The 19,121-nt window shown below is 39.7% G+C and overlaps 1 protein-coding gene across 1 annotated transcript in view; it reads left to right on the top strand.

Annotated features, from left to right (window-relative positions):
* SUSD5 (sushi domain containing 5) overlaps positions 1-19,121 on the top strand; it is a 105,062-nt gene that overhangs the window by 65,197 nt on the left and 20,744 nt on the right. Inside the window, exon 4 of the mRNA XM_052001559.1 lies at positions 10,084-10,272. Coding sequence (XP_051857519.1) covers positions 10,084-10,272 — 189 coding nt within the window. The remainder of the gene's footprint in view (positions 1-10,083; positions 10,273-19,121) is intronic.

Here is a 19,121-nt window from a genome sequence, read left to right as displayed (position 1 = left end):
TTCTGCATGAAAGGGAGCTAAGACTCTGGATGCTAGAATGATGAAGGCTCCTTTAAGGTAAAGAGCCTCAACAGATGTCCACTTTTGGGTGCCATATTGGAGGATGAGAGAGAAAAAGTCCAGAAAAAGGCAGCCAGGAGGGTGAATACCACATGAAGACTCAGTGAAAGAACTGGGAATGTTTAGTCTGGAGAAGAGAAGACTTGGCATGGTGGAGAGCTGGGATAGTATCTGAAGGGATGTCATGTGGAAGGAGAACTACCTTTGTTTAACTTGGACCCAAAGGGAAAGAGCTAAGAACAGTGGGGTGGAAGTTTACAAAGGAAAAGCTTCATAACAATTAGTGGTGTCCAGAAATGGATTGGACTGTCTCCAGAGTTGTTCAAGCCAAGCCTGGGCAGACACAAATTAGGAGGGTTTTTTATTAGCTCACCTCTCAAGTCTCCAAATTATTATAATTGTTAGAGTAGAGAGTCTTTCAAGTATCATTTGGACTTTGTGGCTGAGAGATCTCTTCCAACTGAAATTCTCCATTAGGAATTTTAATGGTGCATTATTCTTCTTTGAGATCCTATAATAAGGAGAGGAAGCTTTCTAGCACATCATGGAGATTCTCTGTAGAAGATTTATATACGTCAAGATTTTTTGTTGTTCATTTGTTTCAGTCATGTGCTACTCTTTGTTTACCCCCCCATCTTGACAAAAGTAATGGAGTAATTTGCCATGTCCTTCTCTAGCTCATTTTTATAGAGGAGAAACTGAGGCAGGAAGGATTAAGTGACTTTCCCAGGATCACATAACTAGTAAGAGTCTAAGGTCAGATTTGACTTAGGGCCTTCCTAACACCATTTCACCATTTCACCACCTAGCTATCCCTAGACAAGAATAGAGAAGCCTCTATTAGAGGCTTCCATAGAAGTCTTAATCTACTGGCGGGGGAAGTACCTGCAATTTTGGAATCTCAGGCCTGTCAAGGTAAAACAAATTCTGAGAGATTGTGAAATTTCCACAGATCATTAAAGTTGTATTGGTTTTCAGTTCATTGAAAGATCCAAACCTCCATAGGAGATATTGAGGGAAGACACATTTTTCAGAAGTGTAGTAGTTAATTCTTTTGACCAGGGAATAGTTGAGAGAAAGGCAATCTCAGGCAGGAAGCCCTGAGTTCAAATTCTGACTTTGACAGAATGGCTGTGGCAAGTCACTTAACTCCTTGGTGCCCCAGTCTGCTTTCTCTAAATAAGGAGTAATTCCTAGGAGTCTAGAAATTTGGGTTCTGACCTCCATTGGTAGAGTTTCCTAATGTAGAATTCTTTCAATCAGTGAAATCATAGGTTCAGACTGAAAGAAAAGAAAGAGAGAGGGGGAGGAGACAAAAGGAAGGGCCAGAAGAAGAGAGGAGGGAAGGAGGGAAAAAAGGGAAAGAAGGAGAAAAGGAGGGAGGGAGGGAGGGAGAGAGGGAAGGAAGGAAGGAACGAAGGAAAGAAGGAAGGAAGAAAGAGAGGGAAAGAGGGAGGGAGAAAGGGAAGATAAAAGAAAGAGAGAAAAAGAAAGAGGAGCGGGGAGGACAGAGAGAAGGGGGAGAGAGAGAAGGAGGAGAGGAGAGGAAAAGAGAGGAGAGAATAGAAGAGGAGAGGAGAGGAGAGAGAGAGGGAGTAAGAGAGAGAGAGAGAGAGAGAGAGAGAGAGAGAGAGAGAGAGAGAGAGAGAAGAGAGAGAGAGAGAGAAAGAGAGAGAAAGAGAGAGAGAGAGAATTCTTTCATAACTTCTGCATGGGGAAAAGCAGGAAACTTTTGATTCAGAACATGAGATAGAGCAGTCTGCTCTCTTTATTGGGGTGACTCCTGCCCAAGTAGCCCCAGTATCATAGCACAGTTGTTCAGCTCTTTATGATGAATAACAAACAAAACACCAAAGATCAATATCTTTAAAATGATGGCTACCAAAAAAATGAGTCCCACTGCCATTTTTGCTTGAGGACCCCCTTATTTTCTAGTTTTATGGTTCACCACAGTGATGGAGGAGGAAAGCTTTAGAATCTGGGTTGAACTTGGAGTACTCAGCTATGTGCGTCTCTTCTCCAAGAAGTGATGATAAATTAAAAAAAAAAAAAGAAAGTATCAACTAGGAAGCTGAGAGCAAGGAGAAAGTTAAGTATATGCTGTGTGGGAAAAGAACGTGAGGAGGAGAAGACAGAGAGGAGACATATTGCAGAAGCAGACAGCTGATGTGATGGATTGTGGAAAGCAGTCTGGAGGAGAGGGGAAGTATATCAAAACATGGAAGTCATTGGTTTGGTACAATTATGAATCAAGCTGTGGATCTCGGCCACAAACGTCAATGCTTATCCCGGTGAAAGCAGCGGGATCCAAGGCAGGAACACGACGTCTGTAGCCATGGGGTATCTTTGCTCAGAATTAATGGCAGGAAAATCCTGAGCAAAATCCTGTCCTAATAGCAGGCTGACTTGTTCCTGTGAGTCACTAGGCTTTCTCAAGATGGTGTTTTCACCAACAAACTGACTTTGTAGCTAAAATAATGCAAATACTGTTTTGAATTGACTTATGGATCAATACCAATGAGTTCCAAATAACTTGTTTTTTTCTTTTAGTATACTGATTCCCACATGAGGTAGTATATTAATTGTTTTCTGCATTTTAGTAATATTTTAATTTTAAATATTGATTTTTTTCCTTTTCTGATTTCCCCTTACCTCCCATTTGCTGACCCCACCCCCAAAATTATCTTTTCATTACTTTATATATGTTTTATATCTTTTTATACATATAAACATCATTTCCCCTGATAGAATATAAGCTACGTAAGGACAGAAACTGTTTCATTTTTGTCTTGTGCCATCATTACTTGGCATTGCACCTGGCATCTGGCAATAAATGCTTATTGATCAGTTACTTCAGAACTAGATTGGGGAAGGGCTTTGAATAGAGATTTAAATCATTGAGTCTACAAGGGATGCTAGACATTGAGTCCAACTCTTTAATTTTATAGATGACTAAATTGAGGTTCAGAGAGAGCTTTGACTAGACCCACAGCTAATTAAAGGCAATGAGAACTAGGACCCAGTTGTCTTGATTCTTAGTCTCATCTTCTAATCATCACATTTTATTACTTATTTATCATAAGAATTTTTTTCAAGACAGAGAAATCAAGACTTAGATTATCTCCAAAGTATAGAACGAGTCTGATAGAATCAGAACTAAAATTCTTGCCATTTAAAGTTTTATTTTAATTTAACCTCATCATTTTATGATAAGAAAACTGGTCTCCAAAGGAGTTTAATGAATGACCCAGTGGTACATACAAAATAAGTACACCCAGAATTCTAACCCAATGCTCTGTGATTCCAAATTCAGAATGCTTTTCAATATATACTACTGCTTTTCCCAATCATAGAGAGATTTTAAAAATTTACTGTGATTTAAACAAGAATTTTTGTTTTTATCATTTCATTTTTACAAATTTCCCTCCTGCTTTTAAGCACTAGTGATGTATTTCAACAGGTCATGTTATTCTTCCCGAGATGAATGGCATCTAAGCCTACTGGGGTATGCAGTTACCCTCCATCTCCTGCTCTTGCTGAAAGGGGAGTTCATAAAGATGATGGAATAATTATTTGAGAATGTATGGTCTGACTCTGCCCCTTGCACAGTTATTACTGAAGCCAGTGAGGAGGAACTTTATTACTATATTGGAGATGAACAGACAAATCTAGAAATATGTTTCAATGCTCTGAGACAAAACATGATGACCTCTTCACACCTTTCTTTCTTTGATTATATTATTATATGGCTGATAAGATATGGTTATAGAGCATCGAGGGAACTATTCTGGTACAATATAAAGAAAGCAAGTGATGGTATGTACATGTACCTGAGAATTTGATGGAAACCAGTTTGTGTTCTAATGGCAATTATGTACTAGATAATTATCCCATTATCTAGTGGGATAATATACGTAAATAGTGTGCAAACATTAAGGAGCTGTGCCAGTGCCAGTTATCATCATCATCATCATTGTCACCATCACCTCAACAAGTCTGGAATAAGAGATATTTGAAACCCACCTAATAAAAGTGTTATTTGAAAAGGAGAAGCAGCTCAATTCTGCTAAATGAAGTTGTAGAGTAAAAGGCACTCTCTCCAGATATTTGGGCTTTAAATTGTAACTTGTGGATGAAACTTTTATCAGAATCATCTCGGGATAGTGGTCATTAGGAAAGGGTATGACCTGGAGTTTGTCATTAAATATAAAATAAAAATATTATACTTTAATATATTTAACCTGTATTGGTCATCCTGCCATCTAGGGGAGGGGGTGGGAGGAAGGAGGGGAAAAATTGGAACAAAAGGTTTGGCAATTGTCAATGCTGTAAAATTACCCATGCATATAACTTGTAAATAAAAAGCTATAATAATGAAAAATAAAAAAAGAAAGAAAAAACAAAAAATATATATCACATCAAAAAAAAGTTTTTCAATTTGTGACCACTTTTCGCCCAGAATTTTTTACATGATCCCGGGTATTTAGGTATATTAAAAAGGTATATGAATCAAACATTTGTCGATAATAAATCATAATTTCATGACCATCACATTCAGTTATGTGACCCTATATGGGACCACGACCCACAGTTTAAGAAGCTTTGATCTAGAAGCTAATGGTGAGTTTGGAATGGAGGGATGGGGAGTCTGTAGATTGAGAATATGATATGCTATAAGGAAGTCATTTGAAAGAACTAACAATATATAGTTGGAAGAAGAGAAGATTAGGGAAGACATGAGACCTGGGAAATACCTTAGCTTAAAAAGGCCAAGATCTGCTGCATCCTGGGCATCTTCAGTCATCCTGATCTATGTCTTGCCACTGGACTAATATGATTCTGGAGGAGAAAATGAGGCCGATGACTTTGCCCAGCCCTCCCTCATTTAAATCCAAGAATCACCTTCCTGATGTCATTGGTTCTCTTCAAGAACAAAGGACAAACAGTAGCAATCTTTAAACATTGAAAAAGCTGCAACTTGCAAGAAATATTAGGCTTAGTGTGCTTGGCACCAGAGAGTAGAATTAGGAGAAAAGTGTGATTGCTTTGTTACCAGGAAGGCTTCTTTTGGGATGGGACAGGTGGGAATTATTGGGAAGTATCAATGATAAGGTAGGAGCAGCAAAAAAAATTTTAAATTTTTTAAAATAAATATTTTATCAAAAAAATTTAAAGCAATAAAAAGCAATGATTGGAAGTTGAAGAGAGTTGGATTTTGGCTCTGTGTGAGGAAAATCTTCCTAACAATCAAAGAGATCCAAAAGTGGAATGAGCTAGTTGCTTTGGAGATCATAAATTTCCCCTCTATGAAGGCCTTTAATCAGAATCTGGATGATCATTATTTGTCGAGGCATTGTAGAGGGAATTTCTAGAGGAATATTGGTGGGATTAGACAGCCAGAGAGGTTCCTTCCCACTGAAAGAATCTGTGGTTCTGATTCTCAGGTGGAAATAAGATTTTCTGTTCCATGCTAGTAGGCATTTGTCTTGGATATAGCTGTCTGAATCATGTGGCAGCTGCAGTTGAGGTTTTCTGCGGGGTGGAGTCCAGGCCTTTCGGCCCAGTCTGTGATTTGCTTACCTTGGCTTCCCATTTTTAATTGAAAAGAAATCTTTCTGCCCAAGTTACCTTCCAGATCCCACCCTGGGTAGGACAACTGGGTCATATCCTTCATTATGAAAAGTAACTGCTCTGGCCCAAAGGGATTTTTTGATGTTTTTTGCTTTTCTCACCAGCTACGACCATCCCACTGTCTTAGTCTGTTGTACCCCTTTTATCATCCTGTTAGTTTGGACTGGGTCCATTATCTTCTATATGTCTATCATTGAGAGTTAAGAAACCCAATTTCCAAGGAAGCGAGTAGATGGGGATTAATGTGACAATTGTGTTCTATAAGGCTACCAGAGCCTGATCTCAGTTTCTCTCTCTCTCTCTGTCTCTCTCTCTGTCTCTCTCTTTCTCTCTCTCTCTCTCTCTCTCTCTCTCTCTCTCTCTCTCTCTGTGGCTCTCTCTGTCTCTCTCTCTCTCTGTCTGTCTCTCTCTTTCTCTCTCTCTCTCTCTCTCTCTCTCTCTCTCTCTCTCTCTCTCTCTCTCTCTCTCTCTGTGTCTCTCTCTCTCTGGCTCTATGTCTTCCCTTGTATCTAGTTGTTTGAAAGTTATATTACTATATAACACTATTTCTATCATCTGTGTCTCCATCATTGTGACATCACTGTGTAACACTGTCTCCATCACTTATATCACTATGTAAATCTATCTCCATCACCTGTCTCCATCACTCCATCACTGTAACATCCCTGTGACCATTATATCCAAAATTTGTGCTACCTTAGAGACACTGATTCTTTATGGGGTTCAGTTTCTTTCTCTAGAGAAAGAGAAAGTTGGACTAAATGATACCTAAAATCCCATCCAGTAATAATATTCTGTGCTTCTTAGATCACAAATTGCATCATAATCACAGGCTTCAAGCTTCTCCTATTTCCAACTTTAAAAAAGTTTTTTTTGATAACTCTTGTTTTTTATAGCTTTTTATTGACAAAACATAACACTGACCCTTGCGAAAACTTCTGTTCCAACTTTTACCCTCCTTCCTTCCACCCCTCCCCTAGATGGCAGGTAGTCCCATACATGTTAAATATGTTAAAGTATGGATAACTCTTGTTTTTACACCACCAAAATTTATCCTCATATCCTTCTCCTTCCCCTTTTCCAGAGAGTCATCCCATATAAGAAAGAATATTTTTAAAGAAAAAGATGAGAAAAAAATCAGCAAAACATTGAAAAAAGTCTGAAAAGACAATGTTCCACAGCCATGGAACTTTAACCTCTGCAAAGGAGTTAGTGTATATGTCTTTTTGTAACTCTTCTTTGGGACTGTTTTTGTTCTTTGTAATTCTTCAGGGTTAACTTCCAATTATTTTGTGGTGGTTGTTCTTTATAGTCACATCTCTGTAGTCACTGTGTATTTTCTTTCTTGGTTTTGTTTTTTTTCACTCTGCATCGGTTCATATAACTCTTTGGTGCTTCTCTATATTCGTTATATTTGTCTTAAAGGACAGTACTAAGTTATATTACGTTCACATACAACAAGTTATTTAGTCATTTTCTACTTAATAGGCATTTATTCTGTTTCCATTTCTTTGCTATCACAAAAAAGTACTAAGTGGCAGTATATATGAGTGTGTTTAACTGTCTAATTTATTTATCTAAGAGGAGGAGGAGGAGGAGAAGAGAGAGAGAGAGAGAGAGAGAGAGAGAGAGAGAGAGAGAGAGAGAGTAAAGCATGCCATCAAAAACATGTATATTTGAAAGAGAAGGCAGGTTGGTCAGAGAGAAAAGAGCAAGTGATAAAAAATGGAGAGCTCATTGTCTTTATGATGTCAGAACAATGTGAGAAGGATTCTGGCCCAATGGATGGCTCCCTTAGGGTGAATTGATGTGAAGATGTGAATCACAGCAGTACAGCATGAACAAACATGGATAAATGACAATCTGTGTCACTGAAGGGAAAACTCAGCACAGATCCATTAAAGCAGAGCTTTTTTTCCACTCGTTTTTACCTAAGAAATTTTTATGTGACCTCGTGTATAGAAATATGTAAAATATGTATACAAATCAAACATTTACTGATAATAAATCATAATGTTATGATCCCCACATTCAATTATTAGACCCCATATGGAGTCACAAACCACAGTTTAAAAAGCAGGACATTAGAGTACTAATGATATTTATTAACAGTGAAATATAAAAAGCTGACCTTGCAGCCAGGAAGATTTGGATTCAAGTTCTACCTTAAGTATATATGGACTGTGTGATCCTGGGGAAATATCTTACCCCTTAATGCCCCCCCAAATAACTCTCTCTAAGACTCTAAATTCCAGGGCAGGTGCCCTTTCTCATAAGTGTTGAAATCTCTTTGGAGATTAATTAACACTTAATTAACTAACACTTAATGGGAGCTTTCCACTAAACTGCATAATTAGTGGCTGGAGTCAGGAGCACCTGACCTTAAATTCTTACTGCCTTGGTTACTTACTAACTGTGTGACCCTGCAAAAATCACTTGACCACTGTGGGCCTTTATTTCCTCATTTGGAAAAATGAGAGAATTGAACTTGATCTCCAGGGTCTTTCCAATTCTATATCTAAGATGTTGGCCTTGTAAGTCTATAATTACATGTCTGTCATTCTCCTAACCCCAACAAAATATCTATTTATAGGATTTTTTGAAGCTTTTAGAAACCCTTTATATGCATCATCTCACTTGAGTACTCCAGCAACTCTGGGAGATGGTTAGTATTAGGGTTATTTACTAGAATCATCAACCACTGCATCATTAAGAGTTTTGTTTTTGTTGTTGTTTTTTTCTCTAGATAATTGGAGTTAAGTGACTTAGTCAAGGTCATACAGCAAGTAAGTGTTAAGTGTCTGAGTTCCGATTTGAATTCAGGTCCTCCTGACTCCAAGGCCAGGACTCTAATCCTGTCCTTGGATCATTGAGAGTTGATGGTAAAGGCTGAAAACATTTTGGCTTCCTCGACAGCCATAGGGAGAGATACTTCATTCTTTCCTTATTTGAGTCCAGAAGCAAAGGGATAGGAAGCCCAGGGGACTAAATTCAAGAAGTTCCTAACTGGGAATGCTGCTTTCTAAACTCAGCATATTTAGTTAAAATAGGAAGCTTTCATCCAAGAGGCAGAAAACACCCAGGCCAAATGACTGGAACTTACTTGTTGCATGTGTGTGGGAAACCCAGAAATCTATAGTAAATGGTCCGAGAAAGTCAGATGGGTTTTGGTGGTTTTCCTGGGCCAGATTCCCCGCCTATGCCATGATGGAAATATCCTCCGATGGAGAAGATCCCCAGAGTCTTGTGGGATGGAATATTTTCCTTTCTCTCTGCTATCGAGCTTGGGTTTTACTTAGGAGAGAATGGTGCTATATTTGGTTAATCATCTTTTTCTCTCAGTTCATAAAAATATTTGTCACACCCTAGGGAGAATAGAATGCCCACCCCAACCTTGTGTAGTAATAAAATTGGAGAGGATGAATGAGTATATTCTGCAGCAGAGGATATGATTGGGGAGTGGTACCAGATGTGGAACATATAGAGTCATCACTATGCTTTCATGACATCCTTTATTCCAGGGATTTTTAATTTTTGTATGTCACACATTCTGTTGGCAGAGTGGTGGACCCTATAGACCCCTTCTCAAAATATTTTCAAATGACTCAAATAAAATTCATATAATTACAAAGAAAGCCAATTTTATTGAAAGAAGTATCAAAATTTATTTTTTGAACTTTATGGAGTCCAAGTAGTATTCTGCTTGTTGAAAAGTCCAATGTTCTCCATCACTGACTGAATCCAAATGAGATCTTAACAAGATTAGATAATAGAGAAAGAGAGACCCACGTTCTGAGAGGAGATTAATGGCTGAGGGCATGAAGAGAGATGCTGAGCCTTTAAAGAATTAAGTAGGATAGATTTCAGGTTGACTAGAAATCATCACCAGATAACAGTGGCCTCCATGAAGGGAAACAAAGACTGTAATCCATCTTCTCTGGCCACAGGGTGAAAAGCAAAGACAGAGTAAAGCTGCCAATGAAGTTTCCCTTTTGTGTGTTCAATCCTCTTTTTTGCTCTAGTAAAAATGGAAGTCTATGTAAAACTATGAAAACCAACAGTTCAGCTGCCTTTATTGAAGCCATGTTGTTGAATCAAGAATGGCAGCCTCATGGACTTGTGGGTCACAAATCTTTAGCCAAATACTAAGTGAGAAATGGGGTAGATGTCTGAATCAAAGAAAACAGATTCCTTGTAGAGATTATTTTCTATCTTCATGATGCTATCGGTAAAAGAGATGGCTTTGGCAACTATTTTAGGAAAAATTTGCTGCAAGACCAAAAACACACTGGGACTTTTAATAATTTTTTCTTTCCCAAGGGCTTAAAACCAGGCTGTTTTTTTTGTGTGTGTGTGATTTATGAACAATATTCCTTTTCTTTCTCTCCTCAGATAAACCGTGTGGGGATCCCCCTTCCTTCCCTCACACCATCCTACATGGCCACACTGGATTTGAGATGGGGGATGAGCTGCTGTATGTCTGCGCTCAGGGCTACGTCATGGGTCACAAGGAAACTGCCTTCACCTTGCTCTGTGACAGCTGTGGGGAATGGTATGGACTGGTACAGGCCTGTGTGAAAGGTAAGCCCGCCATATTGGGGATTCCACAGGATGTTCCACACATAATGGATGGGCAGGAAGAGCTAGAAAGAAGTTTGTTTTTTAAAAATCTGGAGATTTTAGTAGTTTGTAAGCTCAATTTGGGTCCGCTGTATGATATAGCAGCAAAACTAACACTAGCACAGTCCTGGACTCAAGGAAGATGAGGGATAGAGAGCCCCATTTTAGAAAGGAGATTGATAAGTTGGAACACCTTCAGATGATGAAGAAACAAGAAGACCAGAGACCAAGACATAGATCTGAGGATGGATATGAAGAATTAGGGATGATTGAACTAGGAGAGAGAAGGAAGACATGATCACTGTCTCCTAGGGACTAGATTTATCAAAGAGGGATTTGTAATTATTCTGCTTGATTGGAGGTCAAAACCAAGAGCCAGCAGTCAAAATTGCTTTGAACAATATTTTGACTCCATATAAGAAAGAACTTCCCAAAATGCCATGGGCTGCTTTGGGAGGTAGTGACTTCCCCATTCTTGGAAGTGTTAAATAGTAGATAAAGTAGATAACTACTTGTTGATAATACTTTAGAACAAAACTCCTTAAACCATAGATTATAACCCCACATGGGGTGGCGTAACTGAATGTGAGGGGTCATGAAATTATGATTTACTATCAGCAAATGTTTGATTTGTACACCTATTTTATGTACTTATATACCCAGGGTCATGTAAAAATTTAGGTGAAAAAGGATTGTGAGTGGAATAAGTTTAAGCTATAGAGGATATTCCTGTACAGCTATGGGTTGGATAAGAAGGTCTCTTGAGTCCCTTTCAATCTTGGGCTTCTGTTTTCAAAGACAGCCCCATCCATCCCCAAGTAAATAATAAAGGGCAGCATGAGAGGAAACTAGAGCTTGGATACAGCTGCCCAACACCATCCTAGAAAATAGCTCAGATCTTTCAAGAACTCAACTTTCTTGGTTTCTTTCAGTCAAAAATTAGGATCCATTGAGGCAGAGTTTTTGTTTGGACGAGCCTTCGTTTGGCTGACTGTGGGCTGAAGTATGTTAGGAACCATCTCAGGGGTGTTTGCTGGCCCTGGAAACTCTGCTTCGTGGCCTCGGTGTGTGACCATTAGACAGGTCTGTGGCCAGCTTTGTGCAGACGCTTCTGTCCTGTTGCTGGATCACAGAATGCGGCAGCCATGTTGAACTACTCATGAAGTCTATTTCTAAGTTACCAACCATTTCAGTCTCTTCTTTCTCTTTACAAGAGCCAGCCCCTCTGTCAACAAACATGTATTAAGTGCCCATATGTGCCAGGCAAGGAGGTTCTCAGTTCTTGTTTCAGAACATGAAGAGTCCCCTTAGTGGAAGCTTCCTCAGACCAAGTTCAGTCAATGAGAGAATTAGTTGCTTCAGTCATATTACTGCCCTTTGCCACTAGAAGCAGCTCAGGCTTATAAGGATATGGTTAGAAACCCAATGTCACAATATTTCACCTCCTACAATCCCTTTACTACTATCCCACTTCCTCCACTGGGTTTTTATCCTTTCCTTCCTGCAACTCACCCATCTTTCCTGGCTTCAAGCTTTGCCCCCACCATTCCCCCTTCCATTCTCCTCTCCTATTTTGCCTTCTACTTCCTCCTGAAGGAAGAAATTCAGATTATTCAACTCAAGAAAGAAAGAACTAGAGGTGGGAGAGAAGGGAGTGTCTAATTGTTTGAAAGATAATTATATAAAAGATAGTAAATAATTTGTTTTCTCTCCTCACTACAACACATCTTCCCCACTACTTCCTAAGCACAAGTCTGATCAAGGGACTCCTCTCCCCAACTACCTCCAATGACTTCCTATTACCTTGAAAACAAAATAAGATAAAATAAAGCCTTTCATAAGCTGATCAGATCCTACCCTTCTAGCTTATTATAAATTATTCCCCTTCACATATACTATAGCACTTTATGCTATAGGACAATAGGATAATCATAATGTTACATTATAATTAATAATATACTGATTATTTTAATAATTAATACTAATAACTAATATTTAGCTCTTTAGGTTTGCAAAACACTTTACAAATATTTCCTCATTTTATCTTCACAACTGTCCTGCTATTATTATTCCCATTTTATAGATGAGGATACTGAGGCTAAGAGATTACATGAGTTGTTCATGTTGCACAGGTAGTGATACTATGTCTCTCTTCTTTGTGTCTTTCCATTGGCTCTCCCCCACACCTTCCTTCACCTCTTGAAATCCCTGACTTCCTTTCAGGGAAAGCATCAGCTTCTTCATAAAGCCTTCCCCTATCCCTCTAGCTGCTGCCATCTTTTCCCCAAAATTATCTTGTATATATCTATTTTGTATATTTGTCTCAATGACAGCTGTCTCAATATGATTCACATGGAGAGCAGAATAAGATATCTCTACCATCTCCTTTCCCCAGTCTTCTCCAGGAAGATTTTAATTCCTGTTAGGAGGGGAAGCAGGAAGTGGAGGGTCGAGGCTGACCATTCTGCACTCCATAGAAAAGGGTAGCAGGCTAGAATTATGTTTATCTCTTCTGTTAAACATTCTTCATATAGGGGAGTCCTTTTTTCTTAATAATATTTTATTTTTCCAAATACATGTAAAGATACTTTTCAACGTGCATTTTTGAAAGATTTTGTGTCCCAAACTCTTTCTCCCTCTCTTCCTTACCTTTTTCCTCCCCAAGACAGCAAACCATCTGATATAGATTCGATTTGTATAATTCAGTTTAAATATATTTTCATATTTGTCATGGTGTGCAAAAAAAATCATGCCAAATGGGAAAAACTATGAGAAATGAAAAGCAAACAAACAACAACAAAAGGTGAAAATACTATTCTTTTATCTACAGTCTCCTCAATTCTCTCTCTGCATGTGGACAGCATTTTTGTAAATCAAGTCTCTTGGAATTGTCTTGGATCACTGCTGAGAAGAGCTAAGTCTATCATAATTATAGGGGGTGTACTTCTCAATTCAAGCTAAACTCTTGATCAATATGATGTACTGGAAAAAAGGAAGATCCCAACCTCTATAGCCAAAGCTTGACTTCCTCCCACCAATACCAGTTCCACAACGGAAACACACTTTGCAAATTGATGATTGCAAAAAACAAAACAAAACAAAACAAAACCCATTTATCCAAATCAATAGCAAAACAGAAGTCAGAAAGAATATACATGTAAAAAGATATACCAGGCAATACAGAGTAAAGATACTCTCCCATTGGGAGCTTGGGAGCAAGGTATCTCAGCTCAACCAAGAGAGAGAAACAGAGACAGACACAGAGACGTAGAGACAAACAGATAGAGACAGAGAAAGATAGAAACAGACATAGAGACAGACAGACACAGATATAGAGTCACAGAGAGAAAAAAGAGAGACAGATGAAGAGAAAGACACAGAGACAGATACTGAGACAAAGACAAAAAGATGAAGAGACAGACAGAGAGATGAAGAGTCACAGAAAATTTCTTTAAGCTTCCAGCGTACCAAGCTAAGGAGAGGGACATGTTAGCTCCTTCTAGCTCCTCTCATGAGTCTTCCCAGAGTCTTTCTCCCTTCATGACCCTGAAGAGAGGGTAGAATCTCACATGTCCTCTCACAAACACTGGAAGCCAAAAGTCCCCCAAAAGACTGAATAAAATCAGTCTCTCGTCTCTACTGCTCTGAACAACTTTCCTTTAAATCCAATTACTGGCATGGGGCATAAATCACCAGCAATGAGCAGAGGATTTCATAACAATGGCTTTTGGGGCTCAGGTAACACACACACACACACACACACACACACACACACACACACACACACACACAGAGTTTCTCCTTCCTAGACCATATTTTTTCCAGGTCTGGGATGCATTTCCTTTCTGTATTTTTATCTCCAGGGCCCAGCACAGAGTAAAAAACCTTATTGATTGATTCTTTCTCGGTTTTCTTATCACCAGCTTACTGTTTACTTGTATGGCCGGTTAGCTGGACAAATTAAGAATGGTGCTCCCGCGCTACCCAAGGGGTGGGGAATGACCAATGCTGAAGTATGAGGTGAAGTTCTGGGGCTACTCCCATTCATAGAGGCTGCCATTGATACCTCTTCATGTTTAGTTCCTCATTAGAAGAAGCTGTATCTAAGCACCTACAGGCAATAGCTGGTACTGTTTGGGGGTACTAAGACATTTACTTAGAAGGCTGTACTCAAGTCTACCAGGGATGTGGATGGGATAGACAGAATCATAGAAAAGAATTTCAAGAGAGAGCGCCTACTAATACCAATTCCTCTGATCAATCCAAATTTTACCTCCTATAATTCTATTAAATCAGTAATAGCCAAAGTCTGATCAATAGGGAAAGGTCCCTTGATGACAGAGCTGCTTTCCCAAAGCCAAGCTGAGACCCCCATTCTGCCTCGGTGGCTCAGACATTGCTTAAGAAAGTACAACAGCTGTAGGCTGAGGTTCATAGAACAAGAGACCTTAAAGTCTCTTAGAAGTAGAACATGATCTTCAAGGAGAAGGTATTTGTAGGAAGAAGGACGCAGGAGAAAGGATACTCTTAGAAATGGAGGGGCTCTTGTTCCCTTCATTTTCCAGTCTTGGACATATCCTTTCTCCTCCTCCTCTGTCACCCCAGTTGTTCTCACTAACCTGCACTGGAAGATTAGACTCAACCCCTGGGCCTGGAGAGTTAATCTCATGTGTCTGACGTGGTCACCAAAGGTTGGACCTGACTTACCTTGGAGACCTTTAATGGGCTTCTTGTCTTTACTGAATGAGGGGGAATTCTGGACTCTAGCAGAGCTGCTTGCTGTACTGGTCAGCCAAGGGTTTTGTCCATCAGAGTAGAGAGGTCAGGGTGGGTTTATAAGTCTGGATCTACATAGGTTTTCTGATGGGGCTGCAGAACTCCCACGGCCACCTTCTCACAGCCTGGGCTACAGAATTCAAAACTTTGTATTTGCATTTGATCTTGAATTGGGAGAGAGAGGCTTCTGAAACCCTTTACTGACATTCTACTGAGTAGGTCCCAAAGTGAGATTCAGGGACCCCCAAGGGAGTCCCCAAGGGAGAGTATGCTTTCAAGGGCTTCTCAGAGTCAAAACTATCTTTGTTATAATATTTTATATGCATATATTATGTATGCATAACCCACAAAATAAAAAGCCCTTTGGGGAAGCCAAGTATAAAGAAGTCTTGAGATAAAAAATCTGGGAACCACTGGAGTCAGTTAAGGCAGCCTGGTGGTCTAGTGCACAAAGCATTGGACCCGAGTTCTAATCTGACTTCAAATACCAGCCAGATGCATGACCCTGGGCAGATCACTTACCCCCGTCCTGTTTGCCTCAGTTTCCTCATCCGTAAAATGAACTATATAAGGGAATAGCAAACCACTGTAGCATCTTTGTCAAGAAAACCCCAAATGGGGTGACAAACGCGACTGAACATCCATCCATATAGAGTCAGTTAATCTGTACATTATTCATTTCACAATATTCAATTTACTTTGATTCAGTGAATATTTGTTAAACCTTTATTATCTGTAAGGCCCCAAGATAAGTACTGGAGGACATAAAAATGAATAAGGCACGGAAGCACAGTTTCAGAGAACCAGTGAGAAAGCATTCTATCTACCTCCTGAAAGAGAGGTGATAGACTAAATATACAGAACGATTTACCCATTTGTAGACATGGCAAGTGTGGGAATTTGTTTTGCTCGTCTATGAATATTTGTTACAAGGGTTTTCTTTTTCATTTCCCATCCCTTCCCTCACCCCCTATTCCCAAGGGAAGGTCTGAGAATGTGGGAGGATAAGAAAATAAATGCTTATTCATTGAAAAAATAATAATAAAATGTAATTTAAAATATAAGTAAACAGATGACGATTTAAAAAAAATAAGATATGTTCCCTGACCTCAAGTAGCTCATAACTAATGGGATGATGAAACATGTACACAAGTAATTTCACATCAATACATCAAGGATCTATGATCTTGTCTGTGTATATTTTCCTGCACTGCCTAAGATCTTGGAACCTCCATGTTTTATGGAGCTTTTGGGGCCAAAGAGCTTCAGCGTATTACAGCCAATCTGGTGATGAGTGTGTCTCTCTTAACAGGGCAAGGCTGGTTCTCAGAAGAGAGACAGTCCATAACTGGACACAGAGTCTTTCCAACCTTGAGGGGACCTGCCAGAACTGATACCCAGCTGGCATTGCTTTGCAGTATTCAGGGTCACCTGCCATCCCTCTGACCAGGCTTGGGAGAACTTTGGTGAAAACCACAAATAGCTATGATCCAAAAAGGAAAGAAGGAAGGTATCAGAGGGCTTGGGTTCCAATCCTGCTCTGCTATATCCAGTCAGCCAACAAACATTTAGTAAGCACCTACTATGTGCCAGGCACTGTGCTAAGTACTACAGATACACAGAAAGGCTAAAGAGAGTCCCTTCATTCAAGAAGCTCTCAATCTAATGAGAGAATCAACTGGCAAAGAAATAAGATGTACACAGGATAAATTGCAGACGGACAAGGGAGGGAAGATAGAACTTTAGGTGGGATCTGGAAAGGCTTCTTGCAAAATATGGGAAATTAACTGAGTGTGGTAGAACCTAAGGAAAGCCAGGAGGAGGAAATGAGGAGGAGTGGAGGCCAGAAACAGTCGGTTAAAAATATTCACAGTCAAGAGATAGAATGGCTATTATGAGGAGCAGCAAGGAGGCAGGTGCCAATGGTTGGCAGAGGGGCAAGTGTAAGGTGCAAGACCCAAGTGAGTTGGAAGTAGCCAGGTTATGGAGGGTTTTAAAAGCCACATATTCTTGCTGTATGACCTTAATCAAGTTTATCACACCTGGTGGCCCTTAGTTGACTTATCTATAAAATGGGGAAAAGAGGAGGGACTAGATTATCTTTTAAGTCTCTTCCTCTTCTAAATCCTGTGATTCAGTGACCTTTTATGCTAGGAGAAGCTCACTTTGCCTAAAATGAAGACCTTTATTGTGGGCAAGGACTCGTAGAACTGAGGAGTTACCTCTTCCCAGCCTCCTCCCTCAGCCTCCTGACTTTCCACCACACCAGCTGAGACCATTAGAAGAAAATTATAGTGTAGACCTGAGGTGATTTGGGTTAATTTTGCCCCCAGGTGGGATTGATCTGGGCCTGAGATGTGTGCTTTGGGGCAAGCGGTATATAAAAATGGTTTTCAGTGCCGCAGGGAGCTCCCCCCACCCCCTGGGAACCCCTTGGCTAGCAGCTTTTAAAGTCCTTGCCAGTGCCTTTTATCCTCTGGACTGCTCTTAACTACCCAGGGAACAGTTGTGTTTTTTTTTTTAATTTCTTACCAGAGTCCTTCAGATAGGTTTTTATTACATGGATTATTCTTTGAATGTGTCTATTCTGAGGGATCCATTTCACCCGGTACTGAATAATGCCAGGACAACCTTGAAAGTCCCTTCAGGTTCTAAACCCATAACCCTATGCTCTGGTGATCTAAAGAATCTTTTATTTGTACCATTTGTTAAACCTTTGTTCCTGGCTAATATCTAAAGCCATTTTTGGAATATTCCTCAGTCTATTCAGGGAATTAATATCTAGGTAGCAATAGAATAAAGTTACCCAGTGTGTATGGAGATATTATTATTTAAATCATAGAAAGGTATATAAGAAAGTCATTTGTGAATTAGCCCGTCTTTTGTCTTCAGTGATTCTCATTGTTACACTATTTTCCCACTGTCACATGGCCATAGATAATAAAAACTAGCCGTGGTCTTCCAAGTTCAAATTCTGAGGCTACTTTTATCTTGGGCAAGTGACTGAACTAAATGATCTTTCAGCCTTTCTTTAGACTCTCAGTTCTCTGATCTTTTGACTAAAGGTCAGTGATCCTTTTGACAAAAGCTGATTTAATTTTCCATTCAAGATAAGGAGTCAGGAGGACATAGGGTACAAATAAGGGCTGGGTAGAATCATGGTCCTCTGGGTCTGTGGAAGGCAGAAGTGAAGGTAAGGCTTAACTTCCCTTCTCCACCTCCTAATGGAGTAGAACTGGAAAATGGCGAATGTATTGTGGGATGTGCTCCCTAGTCTGGTGTTTGGTTGTTTCAATGATATCCTAATGTAATGTAAAGTTTCTTTTCTCCAGTTCTGCTTGTTGGAACATAGAATTTAGGATTAGACAAGACCATAGAGGTCATGCAGTGCCATCCTTTTATATTACAGATGAGGGATGTGAAGTTGTAGGTTGTATAGCTGTGATTTGAACTCAAATCTTGAAGGTGCTTTGGGTTTGGAGTCCATCAGAATACCCGGATTTAAAAGAGTATGATAAAGTGCATAGAGAGCTAGACTTGGAATCATGAGGACCTGAGTTCAAATGCTGCCTCAGATATTTAATAACTGTGTGAACTTGGACAAGCCACTTTCCCAGTGCCATCATTTTCCTCATGTAAAATGAGAAAGTTGTAATTAATGTCCTCTAAAATCCTTAAGCTCTAAAATCAATAATCCTATGGCCTATGACTAGCTGTATGACCTCAAGCTAGTCACTTTCCATCTCTGGCCATCACTTTATTTGTAAAATGAGGGGATTGGATCAATTCCCTCCTGGCGCCTTGTGGTCTAAATCCTTCAATTCTGTAGCTGGACACTATCCTGGGCACAAAAAGCACTCAATGTATTACTGGCAGGAGTAATTGAAGAAGCCTTTCATTCTGTCCTCTGATGCAGAAACTTAAGAATCTCCTTCCTCCAGACCCTCGAACCAGACAATTACCCCTGTCACCTACTTTGCTCTGATCAAAACGAAGAGGTTCAGTACAATGGCAGAAACATGCACTTACTTTGG

This window comes from Antechinus flavipes, chromosome 5, assembly GCF_016432865.1.
Source record: "Antechinus flavipes isolate AdamAnt ecotype Samford, QLD, Australia chromosome 5, AdamAnt_v2, whole genome shotgun sequence".
In the NCBI taxonomy this organism is placed as follows: domain Eukaryota; kingdom Metazoa; phylum Chordata; class Mammalia; order Dasyuromorphia; family Dasyuridae; genus Antechinus; species Antechinus flavipes.
This window is presented reverse-complemented; position numbering and strand designations above follow the sequence as displayed.